We start from the raw sequence: 15727 nt of genomic DNA on the forward strand, positions 1-15727 counted from the left end.
GAACACTAATCTTTGAAAGCACCATAAAATGGATTGGGTTTTTGTAAGCATTGCAAAAGATGCAAAAAGTAATTTCGGACTGCCTGGTTCGGAGCGTGATGCAGAAAAGGTGGATTAGCCAAGGAATTTACATTTCTACTTCCAACTGTTATATTTAGCTCCTGCCTGCTGAAATGTTTCCATCATTACCAATGCCACCTAAAATAATTGCTCAAATATTTACAAATTCACTTGTTTCCAAGTTGTCAATAAGGAAAAGAACAGTTAAAACAATCCACAGGTCAGACAGTTATGAATACAATATTCTAAGCTGGGTTTATTTTTTTTTCCAGACATTAATGTATTACACAAACACAATTAAATGGGTGGGAGGGCAGAGGAAATATAGGAACAGGCAACCCATTAACAAAAACAAAGCAAGGCCTTGACATTTCTTCTGTACTTACACATGAAAATGTCTCCTAAAGTTAAATAGCTCTCAATCAACATAGCTAGGATCTCAGATATATATAAAAAAAAAAAGCCTCACAACTCATTAATGTTTGTCATAACCAAATTTTAATTAGTTTTAGAATTTCAAAAAATGATTACCTCATGCAGTGTACAAAGGCTTTAGAACAAATTCATTAATGCAAATGAGATTAACTACTTTGGGTTTTTTTCTTTTAAACAAATAAGAAAAACAAAACCTCAAGGAGTTTCCAAGAAGTCATTTAAGCTAGTTTTCCTCAATCATTTTTGAGCACCTAAGAAGACACCGGTCACTTCCTTGCACTCCAGAAGTTCATTCAGAAGTACATCTTTCAATGCAAAGAAGTTCTTGTAATATAACTAAGAACTCTCTAAATTACAAGAGCTTCAAATGACATTAAGTGCAAAAATGTTTTCTTAGTGTTTTCCAATTAATGAGGTAAATAGTTGCTAAAAAAAAAACACCAAAACAACCCAAAGCCCAACCAACTAACCAAAACCAAGCAACAAAGGCAACCAACAGAAATCCCATGAACAAAAACCAGGGAGTTAAGCAGGATATTAGCAGGATATCACCTCTATGTACACTGTATGGAAAGAAAAAGGCAAATCCGAAATACGTGGTTATGGTGCACGGGAATGATGTGAAAGGGGAAGTGAGGAGGAAACAAACAAACAAACAAAAACTAGAATCAATACTTCCCCAGCAGAATTTGAAACCAAACCACTCAGCAGATCCCCAATGGCTGAAAAGAAAATGTGTTTATTAACATGTCTGGTGAGCTGGACTATCAGTGGAGCGGCCACACAATGGTTACAATTATAGCTGACTGCCTGACAATGCTGGGAATGTAAATGCTGCTCTGACAGCTGCATCACATCCCAACCAACTACACAAAGACTAAAAGAGCCGTCCAATTATGAGTTCTCGACGGCAGCCACAATTACAGAGCAGTAGTTCCCCTACTCATATATTACATGGCAAACAAGACTGAGTTAGCAAAATGCGTTATAAAAAGTATAAAAGTTTTTAAAAAGTTTCTAAAAACTTACTCTTTTGGGAAGGAGAAATGTTAATCTGTGGCCTGGCATTATAACAATAACTGAAGTGGCTGTATCAGATTGCTGGTGATCAACTCCTTGCAAATCAGAGGTGCGTTTGTAAAATGCCCCAGGGTGAATGCCTGAAAGCCGGCCAGACAGTCGGGGAATTTTATTATCTACAGCACAATCAGCTGTGTTTGTAGAGGGTGAACTAACACTTGGGTCAGAAATCTCTTCAGTTGGTATGCAGAGAACAGCGTGAGACAGAGGATCTAACAGACAATTTTCAGCTTGGTCCTACTGTCCAGATCCCAAATGTAGTCCTGAGAGTATTTTAGGTTTCTTCCTATGGGACCTGCCTCTCTGGGGAAGGTGTTTTTCTGCAAGCTTGATGAAATGTGGCTTGGAATCCTGACAAAGCCTAACAGAAAAGGCAATTCTCAGGAAAAGCCAGTTTGAATTTGAAAGACAAGGAAAGCATGAGCTGACAGCTAAGGTAAAAAAAAAAATAATCAAGTTTCTCTTCCACAGGATTACCAAACCCCAATTCATCATCCTGGTTGGTCTGCTGTTTGTCAGAAGGCAAATCTGGCCCCTGCTCACACTGGCTACTGGCCGTGACCACTGCCAGCTCCATTCAAAGGAAGCAAATCCCAGCTCATACAGGCTGGCAGGGCTGGGGAAGGACACACTCCTGCTCTGTGCTCGCCTACAGAATCCTTCTGTCATTTCCCCACTCCTAGGAACGCTACTCAAGAATCCCCAAACTCATGGTGAACTCTTCCAATCCCAACTGCTTTAAAGCTCAGTAAAAACACAGCAGTTTCCATCCAAATCCTCAAATATTTTTTTCTACTACTTTAATAGTTTTTTTTCCTCACTGCAGGGCATGTTTTAAAGCCTAAGAAAAACAAGCTCTCGTATCTAAATAGGGAAAATGTTGCAACAAGGCATGCAAAATTCATATCACCTTCCCCAGATTTCAAAGTTCACAACGCTACCAATCCAAGCCCCAGTCAGCTCCCATCTATTCTTTGGCCACACAATAAGGCCTTCTTAATCTAAAGACTACAGTGGAGTTAGTTGCTGTTCAAGCTGATCTGACCTGCATTCACCTAAAGAAATACTTTCTTTGAATGCTCGAGTGTTCCAGAAATCTGATACTTAAAACTCAAAAATGTACTGTAAATGGAATCTAATGTTACTGAAAGAAATAATTAAAAAAAAATTGAAGACCCATTTCATTTTCTTCTTAGCTTCTGAGCTCCTTTGAATTGCTCTGTAACTTCAAGCTCATCACTTTCTACTCCGCCTCTCACCTTTGTCATTATAATCCCAGCCAAAGATTCAACCTTATTTTTAAAATGTCAGCATAACAGAATATGTGTGAGAATGCCAAAAACCACAGGTGACAAAAATTAATCCTCAACATTCAGGAGATTAGCATAACCTCTCTTGCCATATCACCCCTTAAAAGTAAAAGAGATTTTTGGGGGTTTTTTTTCTTGTTTTTGACCTTAAATGTGAGCTTAATCCAAAAAACACATTCACTGTACGTTTGTGAGGCTTCAGAAGATACCTTTTCCCCCTGTTTAAAAAGAAAAATAAAGAATCAAGGTTAGAAAGAAATGATAAATACAAGGGTCCTTGGGAGTCCACCATTAAAGGGTGGTTATCCAGAAGCAGTCATCTTCCCCGATCCTGATGTTTTTTTGTTTTTGTCTTTTTCTTTTTGTCCTCTGTTTTGGGTTTCAGTGCACAGACGCATGCAGACACACCAGCAATCGCTTTGGGTAAATCAGTTCCTTTGTACCACTTATTTTTCTCCTTATCATAAACTTGGACTGTTTTGGAGAAGACCGTTTCTTCCCAGCTGTAGCCTCCAAGTATATAAATTTTGCCTTCCCAGACAGCCACCCCTGACTCACTGTTAGCTTGCAGCAGAGGAGCAACTCTGGTCCACTGGTTACATTGAGGGCTGTACGACTCCACGCTCAGAATGTCAAAACGAGCCATGGTTTCTATGTTGTCATCGCTGCCACCAATAGAATAGATATTGTCCTGTAAGGTGCACATGCTGTGCCACCCCCTGGCAGTGATCATTGGTCTCTTCTCCTCCCAGACATCTGTGCGGTAGTCGTAGCACAGCAGGTTTTTTCGGTACGGGCCGATTTGGTAATCGTGGCCACCTGAAATGTACACAAATTCCTTGTAGACTGTTCCAGCATGGCCGTAAGTAAACCTAGGACAGGCAAACAGAAACAACCCAACTTAGTCCTTAAGGATTTTAGCAAAATGCACAAGCATTCAACGAGAAGCAGTGCTGAAGAAAACAGGCAGTAACTAAAGACAGAATTCCTTTTATTTATGGGCATGATACACGAGCTATCTACCTGCTGCTCTACCACTTCTGCTAAGCAGGTGATAACTTCTTTGGTCGCCCCAACACAAGGCAACAAGCTTCAATCACAGACCACCTTTCAAGTAAGACGAAACAAGATGACAGAAACCAACTTCAGACATGCTGTTTCCACAGGGCACAGAGAAAACCTCTTTGATCTGCTGTAATAAAGCTGCTGCAAAATCAATTCTTGAGGCTTTTCTTAACTTCACACTCAGATATTTCTAACCAAACCCTTTCGAGCTCTTAGAAGAGGAATGCTAAGTGAGGGACAGCCTTGGCTTCCTTGAATATACCCTTCCTGCACGTGCCTTTTTTCTCTCTTTTCTTTCTAAAAGAAGTAGCTGCAGTACCAGCCATGGCAAAATTGATAAGAAGAGCCCAAACAATTTCACAGACCCAAGGCTGCAATATATACTTCACCCTGCACTCATGAGCCTCTGCTACCATCCTCTGTAGTCATGGTCTCAACAACTCAACCTCTATGGCAGACAAACTTATGTTAGCATTACTTTAGCCAGGAATGCTTTTGAACTGTGCCTCAACACGCTTAAAATTCAGCGTGGATAGAACCTGAAGGTGTTTTTATTTTGTAATGTAAGAGTTTGTCTCAGCTACACTAACTTCTTCCACATATAAATGCCAAGTGCTGTTATGCCAGGAGAATAGGTGCAATAGAAAGAAAGCCCACATTTACCCTGAAAGCATGATACTTTGGAGAACAGCTACAAGAAGCTTATTATTCTATATGTCTACCAAAACTTCTGATCCCTGACCAGTGTCTGAATCAGACATATTAGAAAGCTCCTACTTCAAGAAACAGAACAATCGTTGACATGCTTGACCTAAGAATGCTGAGTGGCCAGGACAGATGCCACAGCTAACAAGGGCTGATACTTCAGAATGATGCTGCCTCTTAGCCACCCAGAAAAAAAGGACAGGACTAAGGTGTTATGCAAAAAGACAACTGAAAAATGCCACAGCTCACGATCTGCCCAACTCTGGGAGAATAGCACTCATGCTTGGTATGTCTATTTGACACAAAATTCCCTGCGCACACACATTCCTGCTTTTGCACCTGCCAGAAATGCTGTGGCAGGTATAATGTAGATTAGATGCATCTCTACCTTGTGTTGGTCTGTTAGGGACAAGAACTGGCAGCATAAGCCTCAAGTGGCACTGAATCAGGTTGCTGCAGATGCTTCTCTATATACACATGGATGGGTCTTAAAAGGTAGAGTATCTAGGAAGTAAGGATGGACAGTGTTTGGGAAAAAAACCAGAAGACCATAAGTTAAGAAAATAACCAGTGATATTTAGAGAAGTAGGATGAATATTCTCCTACTGTACCAAGTAAGAGGAATTCTATGCAAATAAGAAACAGGCACACTCCTCTCTCAAGCGCATGAAGGCAGTCTAGCATAGACAGCTACAAAAAAAGCACTTCTGCTTTCCTTTTTGCCTCCATCAGGCAACGTCCAGTGAACTGCAATAGCTACAAGAGTAATTTGAAAAAGGCTATCATATCTGAAGCATAAAATTGGCCATCAACTTGTTATTTTCCAGTACAGGGAAATAGTACTGTTGAAATAGCTTAGAGGTGTTTTCACTTCGCCTGTCGTATGAAAAGATCGTTCAAAGTTGTACATACACAGCTTCACATTAATAGAAACTGCATGAAACCTAATGCACAAATTGAAAACAATCAGTAAGAATCCTTTCTAAAAGCCATGTGGTTTCAACAGCAGTATTTCTAAGCTTGCAGCACAACAGGACACTTCAGTGCCATGGGTCCAGACATCCCCTGACAGAAAGCAGTGAGTGTTTTGGCAGCACCGCCTATAAGAGTGGCCAGAAAGAAGATAAAGGCATTAAGGAGAAAGAAGTTTCAATTCAGAACATCTATTAGAGCCAACTGCCAATTTTGAATCTTTCCCAGACATAACGCTGCAAAAATTACAGCTTCTGTCACAGTAACACCATTTGGGGAGCACTATCTACAATTCATGTTCTTAGGCAGAAGAAACCCCACGCACTTGGCCTAAGTTGATACAGCTTTGGGAATCCCCTACTCCAAGCAAAGCCCTGGCGAGCTGTGGTTGCTCAGAATCTTGATGTCCACCTGTTGCAACCATGCAAGATTATTCACGACACGACTAGTAGAACAGACACCATCATTTATTAACCTGTTCCAACACATTTCCTCACACAACTGCTTTCAGTTGTTCTGCCAAAGTTTAACCTGGAGCCACTCAATTAATTACACTGATGTCTACAGCAGACTTTTTCAAAGTCTACTCAAAATGAGAACACGTTGCACAAACCTCTGCTCTGCCAAACTCGTCAGTCGCCGCCGTTCCCTCGTGGGCTAGAAACTATGTCAGCAACTGCTTCCAAAGAGCTTGGGAAAGTGCATAAAAAGATAGAGACCTCTCCTACGAATGGGAAAGCTCAAGACCCTAATGAGATTCAGGCCACGTTCACTTGGAACAGACTTAGGTCTCACTTGCAGCAGACTTGGACAAGGTCAATCATTTAGCGTGGCTAATGCTTCCTATGTCAAGCATCTGCCTCAAGATGCTGTGCTTTCTTCTCCAGAAGACAGCACTACTTCAGTCAAAACAACTTTGCTCCTTCCAAGGACGTGGTGAGGGAAAACAACGTTTTGACCATGTTGGGATGGGAAGGGGGTTGGGGAGGAATATGAAGCAAAAAAGAGCCTGGAAAGGTCTTCCTTAGAGAAGCATTGCAGTTCCTGCACACAGTAACGTGGATGTAGAACTTGGAAATGGAGACTTGTGTACCAAGGATGAAACCTCTGCCATGGCAAGCTATGACCCTTCCAAGAAGAAAAAAGTAATCACAAAGACAAACAAAACCCCTACATTTTATGTATGTTCAGAGTAGAACCTTTGACAAATATATCTTATGAGAGTCCAACGTCACACAGCTCAAAGCAAACTGTGTAAGCCAATACCCTAGAACGATTTAACACTTCCCTCCAGCAACTGCCTGGAAGGCAATTCCTCTTCTGAGAGCAGACAGAGACAACACCAGAGCCATGGGCAGGGCGCCTGCTTCTGCTGGCCATGTGCCTAAGAGGACAAAAACCTGCAGCTTTTTTCTTCAAAGAGAAGATGACAGAAGAACACAGGAAACAAAAGGCTGTGCAGAGACAAGTCTTTCATCCCTCCAGCGCTGTCAGCAAACACATCTCAAGCACATCAGCAAGGGACTGCCCAGAACCCTTCCTGCAGCCAGTCTACTGCCAGTCACACCTCTCCTCGAGCTCCAGCAATATTTTTGTCCCTCCCTTAAGAAATGTTGTTCACTTCTATCCTGACTTTCCTTTCTGCAACCTGCATGAAGGAACAGGACAGAGCAGGCAGGAGAAAACACAGAACAACTTTGGGATGCAGCAATAACTTAAGATATTTGCAGTACTACAGCAGTTTATCAACCAGCTAAATCAACATAAGTGGGATGTCTCCCATGAGGGAAACTTTTGCTTAGGCAATCTAATAAAAAAAAAAAAACAACAACACCAAAACCAAGAAAACCTCCCCAAACCAAAGTTCACTTTTAAATGCTGCAGCTGCAAAATTCTCAAAGCCAACACAGAGGTACTGGTAGGAACATGTAGACTGCCTCTTTTCAGACAGCCTGCTTGCCTTAAACCAGCCATGCAAGCTTCCCTCAGACCATCTAAATGCTGGGAAAAACATACCCAGGTCTGTTACAAAGTGTTTTTCCAGCAACATAAAATGCACTCAGGTCATGTCCACATTTCATTGAAAATGTTACAAAAAAAGCTGTGCTACAATTTCTATGAGATGTTACTGCGATCTCACAGGTCATCCCAATTATCAGGAGGCTTTTTTCACGTGAAGCCTCTCAGGAAAGGTTGTGGTGCTCAGTCTCAACTGCTAGATCTGCCTGTGTGAGCAGAAGGAAACAGAGAAAGCATCCTGCTTCCTAAAAGCACTCAAGCCCAACTGTTAGCTTGGATCAGACTTGCTTTGCAGCACCTGCCCAAAACAGAACTGGGCAGCAGGCTTCTGTGCCTCCAGTGGCTGCCAATGGCTCTGCAACAAGGAGAATAGGGGAAAAAAATGAACTCCAAATTCAAATGATTCTAAGTGATTCTAAGAAAGCAGGTACTGCAGGTTGCAGACATCACAAAAATGCCATCCATACAGCCAACACCCTTATAACTTTGATGACTGAAATACTACAAAACCTCAGTAGCTGTTTGCAAATGAAACACTATTCTATCACAGAAACGTTGATTCAATATCCTGAACTGGTGTTACTTACAGTAAGAGTTGCACTACTAAAGCCTTCCAAAAGCAAACAGCTAAGTTTGTAACTCTACACACATGGGGGAAGGGCCACATCTGCCAGAATTATCTGGTATTTGAAATATAGGTAAATGTGGTTCATTTGCAACAGCCAATCTAAGCAGCCAGAGAGAAACATCTGACAGGACAACCACCACTCCAAAGTGACAAAGCAAGGCCAAATAAACTATGAAAGGCTTCAGCCAACATCTAATCAGTGCCTTCTGAAACTCAACTCCAAGAGACCTTGGGAAAAACGTTTCAAGAACACTAGAGCAAAATTACAAGATCTCTTCTGTCCTTCAGATGTTCCGCAGGACAGAAACTGAAAGCACACATTGCTTGGAAGAGATGATTGCTCAAATAACACATGCTGATAGAGTTTGTTACTTGCAATAACATGCTGGTCATATTGCCCCTTGCTTCCCTTCTAAGGATAGCCATTCATCATGTAAGCTCCCTCTATCCTTCAAACACAGGACAACCTTCCAAATATCTCTGTTACCTTGGCAAGCCTGCTATATAGGACCACGAATCCTTCTGAGGACTATAGGTCTCCACTGAAGAAAGAGCCCCATTTTCGTTCCTGCCACCAACAGCTACCAGCATGTCAGTTATGGCTCCCAGGTAGAAATCCACACGACGTTGTCTCATGGAGGCAACCTGCCAAGAAATAACATGTTGACATCTTCAAACACCTGGTAAGCAAGCTGACAGTGTACATTCCAGCCTGAGGATAATTGCTTCTTCCCTTTTATTTGAGAAGCTACTACTTTTTATCCATTACATTCATAAAACACTTGTGGCTCTTCCTGCAGGAGCACGGTACATTGCACTTATTCACAAAACAGGAGACAGCAGGAGGCACCTGAGCTCACTCTGTGAACGTTTCAGTTTTACATGGATGACCTGCCCAAACTCTGCAAGCAGTGTACATTGGAAGCACTCCAAAAAACCCAACTGAACCTCACAGGATGATTGCTTCAAAATGTAGGAACAATATCACGTTTTACAGATACTGCACTGGTTTCAGGGTTTTATGGCAGGACTGTAAGTGAATAAGTCACTCCAAAGCAGCACAGAAACGTTTGGCAAATATCAGAGATGTTTTCCCTTTGCATCAGACCCATCTCTTGTTTAGTTACATGTGCTACTGCTCAGATGAGCTGTGCAGTCACCTCTAGGTCTATTTTAGCGTTGTTCCACAGGTTACCTAAAGAGTTGCAGGTGGATACTGTCCAGGAATTCTACTGCTCAGATACCCAGATCCCAAGTGAAGTTGAAAATATGCATGCAGCTCAAGAGTTCAGGGCAGAATTTGAACATTCCCACCAAAGATTCCACTAAAATAACTCATTCTTTTTCCATTTCCAAGGGTTGGCACATTAGCTATTTTAACACATCCTTTCCTTCCACCAAAAAGATGAAAACACTCTGAACATTAAGAACTTCATACAGAGAAATAATACAGCGTAAGCCTCACCTTTATCCACTGGTTACAGCGGGGATCATACCTATATAGGAGATTTGAAGCTGCATCCCCTCCGTTGTCTCTTGAAAAGCTGCCTCCGGCTATGAAGATGAAACCTCCCAGCACTGCAACACAGTGGTGACTTCGTCTGGCTGGCAGAGGGGTCTCTGCTACCCACTGCCCCTTTCTGACATCCAAGAAACAAGTATCATCACTCAGTTCCAGGCACCGTTCGGAAACCTCCCCCCCAACAAAGAGGAGCCTTTCCTCGCAGGTCCGCAGGGCTGTCCGCTTGTTTTGCAGCACTGGCTGAGCAGTGACGTTGTTATGGTAGTTTACTGCTTCTTCTATGAAGCCCTCACAGTTTGCTTCTTTGGGGAGAAGGGAGCACACAGCAGGCTTGACTCGATGGAGGAGATCGCTTTTAGGTATCAAGGGAAAGTGAATGTTATCCAGAACCTGGTAAGCCTCGTTCTCTCTTTCTGGGTACTGGGTAAGCCACTGCAAGGCAGCCTGCAGCAAATCATGCTCGCACTCCTGCTGCACATTGCTGCTGTCCAGATACTGGCACAGCTTCTGCAAGGAAACGTTCTGCAGGAAGTCCGGAGTGAAAGACAGCGTGCCAAAGTTCTGCAGGATGAAAGAATCAATGTAGGAGTCGAGGCGCTTCAGGTTGTAGATAGAGGCCAGCTCCTGCAGGTACAAATAGTTCTCCTCGCTGACTTCATTCTCGAGATACTCACAACAGAAGTCCACAACCTTCCAGATCTGCAGCAGGTGAGCTGTTTCGAGCACGTAATCAATATTGCCTCCATCCAAGGACAGCTCACTTCCGTAAAGAAAGTCCACCACAGCCTTGAGACCAATGTAAGAGGCTCCAAAAAGTTCAACTTCTTTTTGATGAGCTTCTCTCATACCAATGGTGAACATAGAGTTGAAGTAGTCGCTGCAAACAGCCAGGAGGTTCCGATGGGCAGGGACTCTCTGCTCATCCACAACGAGGACAATATCACAGAAGAGCCCTCGGTGCCTCTGTTCGTTCAGACTCTGAAGAACCAGACTAGAGTGGTCATCCCATCTGTACACCTGGAATCAAAAAAACTACACATAGTATCAGGTGTGTTATCCTCAGCAAGAAGAATTTCAGCATTCACCAAGCATTTTCCCATTAGATGTATTCACACATAAGAAAAAGTGACTTCTGTTGTACATTGATAGCAAATTCTGGTTTGAAACTGTTGGCACCCAGCACACGATAAGCCCAGGTGCCTCTCCTCACTTGGAATGGCCCATGCAGGCTCTGCCCGCTTCCTACTATCCATTTCAGTTATAATTCACTCCTACTTCCTCCACAGTGCTGCATCTGAACAGCCTCCCTGATGATTTACACGGGCACAATTTTCTGAAACTCTTCCACTCATTGTCTTCAAGATACGATGCTGACATTTCCTTTCTTTCCTGTCCCCCAAATGACTTCTTACAGAGCTCTTCACAACTAAGCTACTGCCTAAAGAAGACACGCATACAGCAGTATGCCAAATTTTCACTCAACCCCTGCACTGTTTGGGTTAATGCTTGCTTGACAGCTGCCCCCTCCCAAGCCTTGTCAGCACTGTGCACTGGTAGGATTGTTAGGGTAAAATTCCTCTCTTTCCTTATTATCCCAGACACACACGCTGCATTTTTGAATAGCTGTTTATTTATGTGCAAAGATGCACACATGAATAACTTACACCCATAAGACTATTACATGCTTCCAGAAGCCAGGTAGCTTTTGTTGTAATGAACAAGGCTAAATATTTCTCTTTTAAAGAAAGTGGAAAACGCCCTCAGAACACATCTGTTAAGTGCCCATCTGGGAATGTTCTGCCCCCAGGCATTCTTCCCACTGCTCTGTACCTGCCACAGAGCTTTGGAGGCAACCTGCATTCCCTTCCTTGTCACATCTCACCAGTCTTAAGAAGAACCAAATCAGAGTTATTTTGTCACCCCTTGCATGCCCTGCCTAACAGCTACAGAAAGAGCTGTATGGAGTGACACCACTCTGGGGCTCTTTCTTGCGAAGGAGCAGAATGCCTTATGGTACAGTCAGTTACCTTATGAGCTCTCTTAATAAAAGCCAGGTTAAATTAAAAGCAAATTCACAGCTTTAATTACCAATTCCAAAACAGATGGTTGTGAGAACATGTGAAATAAATGAAAGGAGGTAGAAAGGAAGCACGTCTTTACACTGTACCTACATGAGTTCTAAACAGCACTGGCTGTAAAGCTGGATCTTGCCCAGTTCTTCAGCCTGCATCCATAGAAATGACACCTTGAGAAGGTGCCTCAGCCTTTATCTACATTGGAAGTGGTCACACATGGACTGAGGTCTCTTCAAGCTGCCCAGGCATTCAGCCTTTCCATTCCTAGGCTACGGATTCTCACTTTCTGGTCTGCAAATCCTAAATATCCTTGGCATTCCCTGATCCTAAGCAGAAATCACATGATTATTTCCATTAGGCTAAGCCATTAATGTGGGACAATTGCAATGGAACAACTTCTCTACCCACCTGGATGAGAAAAGTTCAAGCCTTAGGGCCAAGTTCTTTCCCCTGTGCTCAAACCTTACTCTAGATACTCAGTCTTGTATGTACAAAAGGATGATTACCAAATTACACGATAACCAGGATTAACATGCATGGCTCACCACTGTCCAGACACGATGGCAGCCAATCGTCCAAAGTTAATGCCAATTTTGGGAGCCTGACCTCCTACGTCTGCCTTTTAGCAGCTGTGGTACAGCAGCAGGCAGGCTGCCAAAGATTAAACCCAAATTAATAACCAAATGTGTTGCAATAGGGATTGTTCAGCCGTGCAGCAGCATTTCCAAGCTAAATAGCAAGCTTGCTTCCCTAACATGACATACCCAGAAGCAGGCATCTGTGGTAGAACTGACCCTGGTCATTTACTTTCAAATTCAGGTCGAGTGTATGGAACAGCCCTCCACATACACCTGGCAGCCTCAGCAAGAACCTGCGAGGGCCATGATTGCTCCCTGAGAGCCTCAACTGTCTCGCCTCGAAGCTGATCCAAACAAACCAACCCACAGTATTTAACTTCCATATAAGAATTTGCTTTTCACATCCCCACCAAATGTCAAAACTTGAGGGTTTCTCCATAATCACACCGTCATTGTTGACACTCGGGGCACAGGGAAGTGCAGTACATCCAGACCTCTGTCTGCTTCTCTATTTAGACTTTGACTACAGGGAACTCTTACCAGATGTCTCAGTGACAGCCAAGTGGTCTCCCTTGGGTTTTGCTTATGTTCTTGTCTAAATAATGGTGGCTAAGCTCCCACAGAGCTTCTGTTGGAGTAACTTTCTACACACAAACACACAGAGTTAAACCAACCCAAGTGGTGGGGCTTCCATAACTCTAAGTTTTCTGAGCCTAAACTCTTCAGTTTTCTCACACTCTGCCTCATCATATTCTCTGAACTTAAGATGGTAACTTTGAGGGAACAGTAACACTGCCCGAGAGCGGCACCAGAAGAAAATACACAGGTTTTAAGCTTTAGAAAGTTTTATCTTCGTGTTTCTTATCTTGAGAAATGAAGATGCTCAGGGAGTGGAGGAAGTGGGAAGAATAAAAGCAGTAAAGGACAGACCATACATTTGCAGCAGCTATGGTGAAGGACAGAGGACAAGAGACAATAAACATCGCCCTGCTCTGACTCTGACTCACAGGATAAAGTTATCGGATTAAACCCAAAGCATAGTTGCATGTTTTTATAAGTCTTTGTAAGTGGCTGATCATTTCTCTGATATTCCCTAATGGCACCATTGTGCATAACGAGATTACACCAGGCTGCAGGAGTCGCCAGAGATTCCTACTGACTTAACCAGCTGTGCAGTCAGCAGCAATAATCCTGACCACAAACACACATCACAACTTGTACTGCTCAAACCCGTGCTGCTGTGTGGAACTGCTGCTACTTCAGAAAGCAAGCATAAAAATTCTGTGTGGCTCTGGAGGGACTCGGAATGTATTACCACACTGCAGCTGCTTCACACTTCCATTCGTACAGTGAGCAAATGACAGAAGCTGATAGCTGCACTTTTCTAAAGCAAGACAAATTTTATGATAAATACAAGCAGCTTGCAAGCTATTATATATTATATTATATATACGCCCCAGGACAGCTTCAGCATCATCCATACCACCAAGTTTAACAGAGTGACAGCTGCTGTCTAAACAAGAAAACAAAACAATGCTGTCAAGTTAATTGATTTTTAATAAGATGAATCATTGGTACGTTCAGAATAAACCACGAAAATGGCAGGCAGGTCCAGCACCCAGGAGAAGATGACATTGCTAGGGATGCATTTACAGATCTGTTCTGTTTATCCCTTATCTTTTGTTATTATAGCTTTTAGAATGTTAACTTTTTGGATTCAAAGATGTAATTAATGTCCTCCAGACTGTTAAAGCAGCACCAGGACTCTTGAGGGACACAGAGGGACATGAGATCTGTCTCATTCCAGTTTGGTAACACAGATCTGGGCACTGGAAATTGTAGCAATTGCTGGCAGTGAAAGGTTCATTGCCTGCAGCACCCAGTGCTCACACCAGAACCAAATGTCACTGGTACGAAACAAAGTGAACGCAGTAATTAGTGCTATGTTAACAGCTTGCAAAGCCGAGGTCATCATCTTCAGCTCACCTGAAAGGGACTTCTGCAGATTCCCAACTGGGGCCAATGGATTATTTCAGACCGAGATCTCATACCAAAACAATTACCTTTGCAAACCTAAGGAAACCCTGAGCTCCTCAGAATAGCTGCCTGTGGGATCAAGGCTCTCATCTACAGAATGAAGGTGACATCTGAAAAGTAATCCTAGCTTTGATTTGGTGAGATGGATCAATACGTAAAATTCCCAAAATAAATCTAATTAATGAGTGAAGCTTTGGCGCAAACACTGCTGTGATGGTGTGGGTTTCTTTTTTAAGTTATGAGTCACGATGAGCAGCTCTTCATTCGCTGCTGCTGCTTTTTTTCTTTAAAAAAAAAACCAAAGCCATTAGAGAGCAACTTGCTTCTGAAATCAAAGACTTGTGTGCAGGCACACCGCTGCTCTCACACGTCCTTCTAACAGCTCAGAACATTTGCTTTCCATCCCAGCAGCGCATGGAAAGGAGATTCCCCTCACTTATTGGCACAGAACACAAACCAACCTTCGAGGACTCGCTGATTTTGTGCGGGCGGCAAATCCTGGTCTGCCTGGTGCTCTCCATGGCGGGCTGAGCCGCGGAGCTTCTGGAACAAAGGCAGAAAGAAGCGATCAGCAGCGCACCTCAAAGCGCCGTCACAACGTTATGCACCGATATGATCCATTCGCGGTGGGTGTTCTTTCCTTTCTCGTCAACGCTCATCGCGTCAACAAGTTGAGCGCCATAGGGCACAACCGAAGAGCGGTGCACGAAATACTGATGACACAGCGCTTACCCGCACCGCCCGTCCCCGCTACAGCTGCCCGGGGTAAGGACCGCTCCTTCCTGGGGAACACGGCCGGGCTCCGGACCCCGAAGCCCACAGGAGGGGCAGCCCCAGCAGCGCCGACCCCGACCCGAGGAACCGCGAAGGACCGGCGGCAGGACGAGCCCCAGGAGGAGCGGCCGCGCCTCCCCGCTCCCACGGCCCGCAGAGGGGAGGAGAGCAGCGAGGCCAGCTGGGCTCGCCGGGCCGAGGGGAAGGGGAGGAGGAAGGAGGTCATTACCAGAGCTCGGCGCTCCCGCGGGGAAAACCCGCTCCGCCGGCCGCCGCGCAGCCGCCCCGCGCGGCCATGGCTCGCCCAGCAAACGCGGGCGCCGTGCTGGGCGCTCCGGGCAGGCCGGGGCCGGGAGTGGGACGGGCAGGAGGCAGAGCTTCGGCTGCTCCAACCCCGGAGCGGGCGGGGAGACCGCGCTGCGAGCAAATGGCGGCGGGGTGCTGCAGGGGCGGGATCCAGCCCGGCC

The 15727-nt window shown here is 44.2% G+C and overlaps 1 protein-coding gene across 2 annotated transcripts; it reads right to left on the minus strand.

Moving 5' to 3' along the window:
- Window positions 1-292: 292 nt before the first annotated feature.
- On the minus strand, window positions 293-15557 carry KLHL36 (kelch like family member 36). Of its 2 annotated transcripts, none has more exons than XM_042877240.1 (5): window positions 15490-15557; window positions 14948-15026; window positions 9740-10813; window positions 8762-8919; window positions 293-3757 (listed from the first exon to the last, which is right to left on the minus strand). In XM_042877240.1, the coding sequence occupies exons 1-5, from the start codon at window positions 15555-15557 to the stop codon at window positions 3202-3204; spliced, it is 1935 nt and encodes a 644-aa protein (XP_042733174.1). In that variant the 3' UTR covers window positions 293-3201. The 2 variants fall into 2 exon arrangements, with proteins under 2 accessions (XP_042733174.1, XP_042733175.1); XM_042877241.1 differs by having other exon boundaries at window positions 14948-15029; window positions 15490-15541.
- Between the last annotated feature and the right edge of the window lie 170 nt (window positions 15558-15727).

This window comes from Lagopus leucura, unplaced genomic scaffold (assembly GCF_019238085.1).
Source record: "Lagopus leucura isolate 7727_CA_CO unplaced genomic scaffold, USGS_WTPT01 Super-Scaffold_100017, whole genome shotgun sequence".
NCBI classification, from domain to species: domain Eukaryota; kingdom Metazoa; phylum Chordata; class Aves; order Galliformes; family Phasianidae; genus Lagopus; species Lagopus leucura.

Coding starts and splice junctions, on each gene's coding strand:
- KLHL36 (XM_042877240.1), bottom strand. CDS start 15,557: ATGGCCGCGCGGGGCGGCTGCGCGGCGGCCGGCGGAGCGGGTTTTCCC. Junction 15,027..15,489: donor CGCGGGAGCGCCGAGCTCTG/GTAATGACCTCC, acceptor TTGTTCCAGAAG/CTCCGCGGCTCAGCCCGCCA. Junction 3,758..8,761: donor TATATAGCAGGCTTGCCAAG/GTAACAGAGATA, acceptor TGCCTGTCCTAG/GTTTACTTACGGCCATGCTG.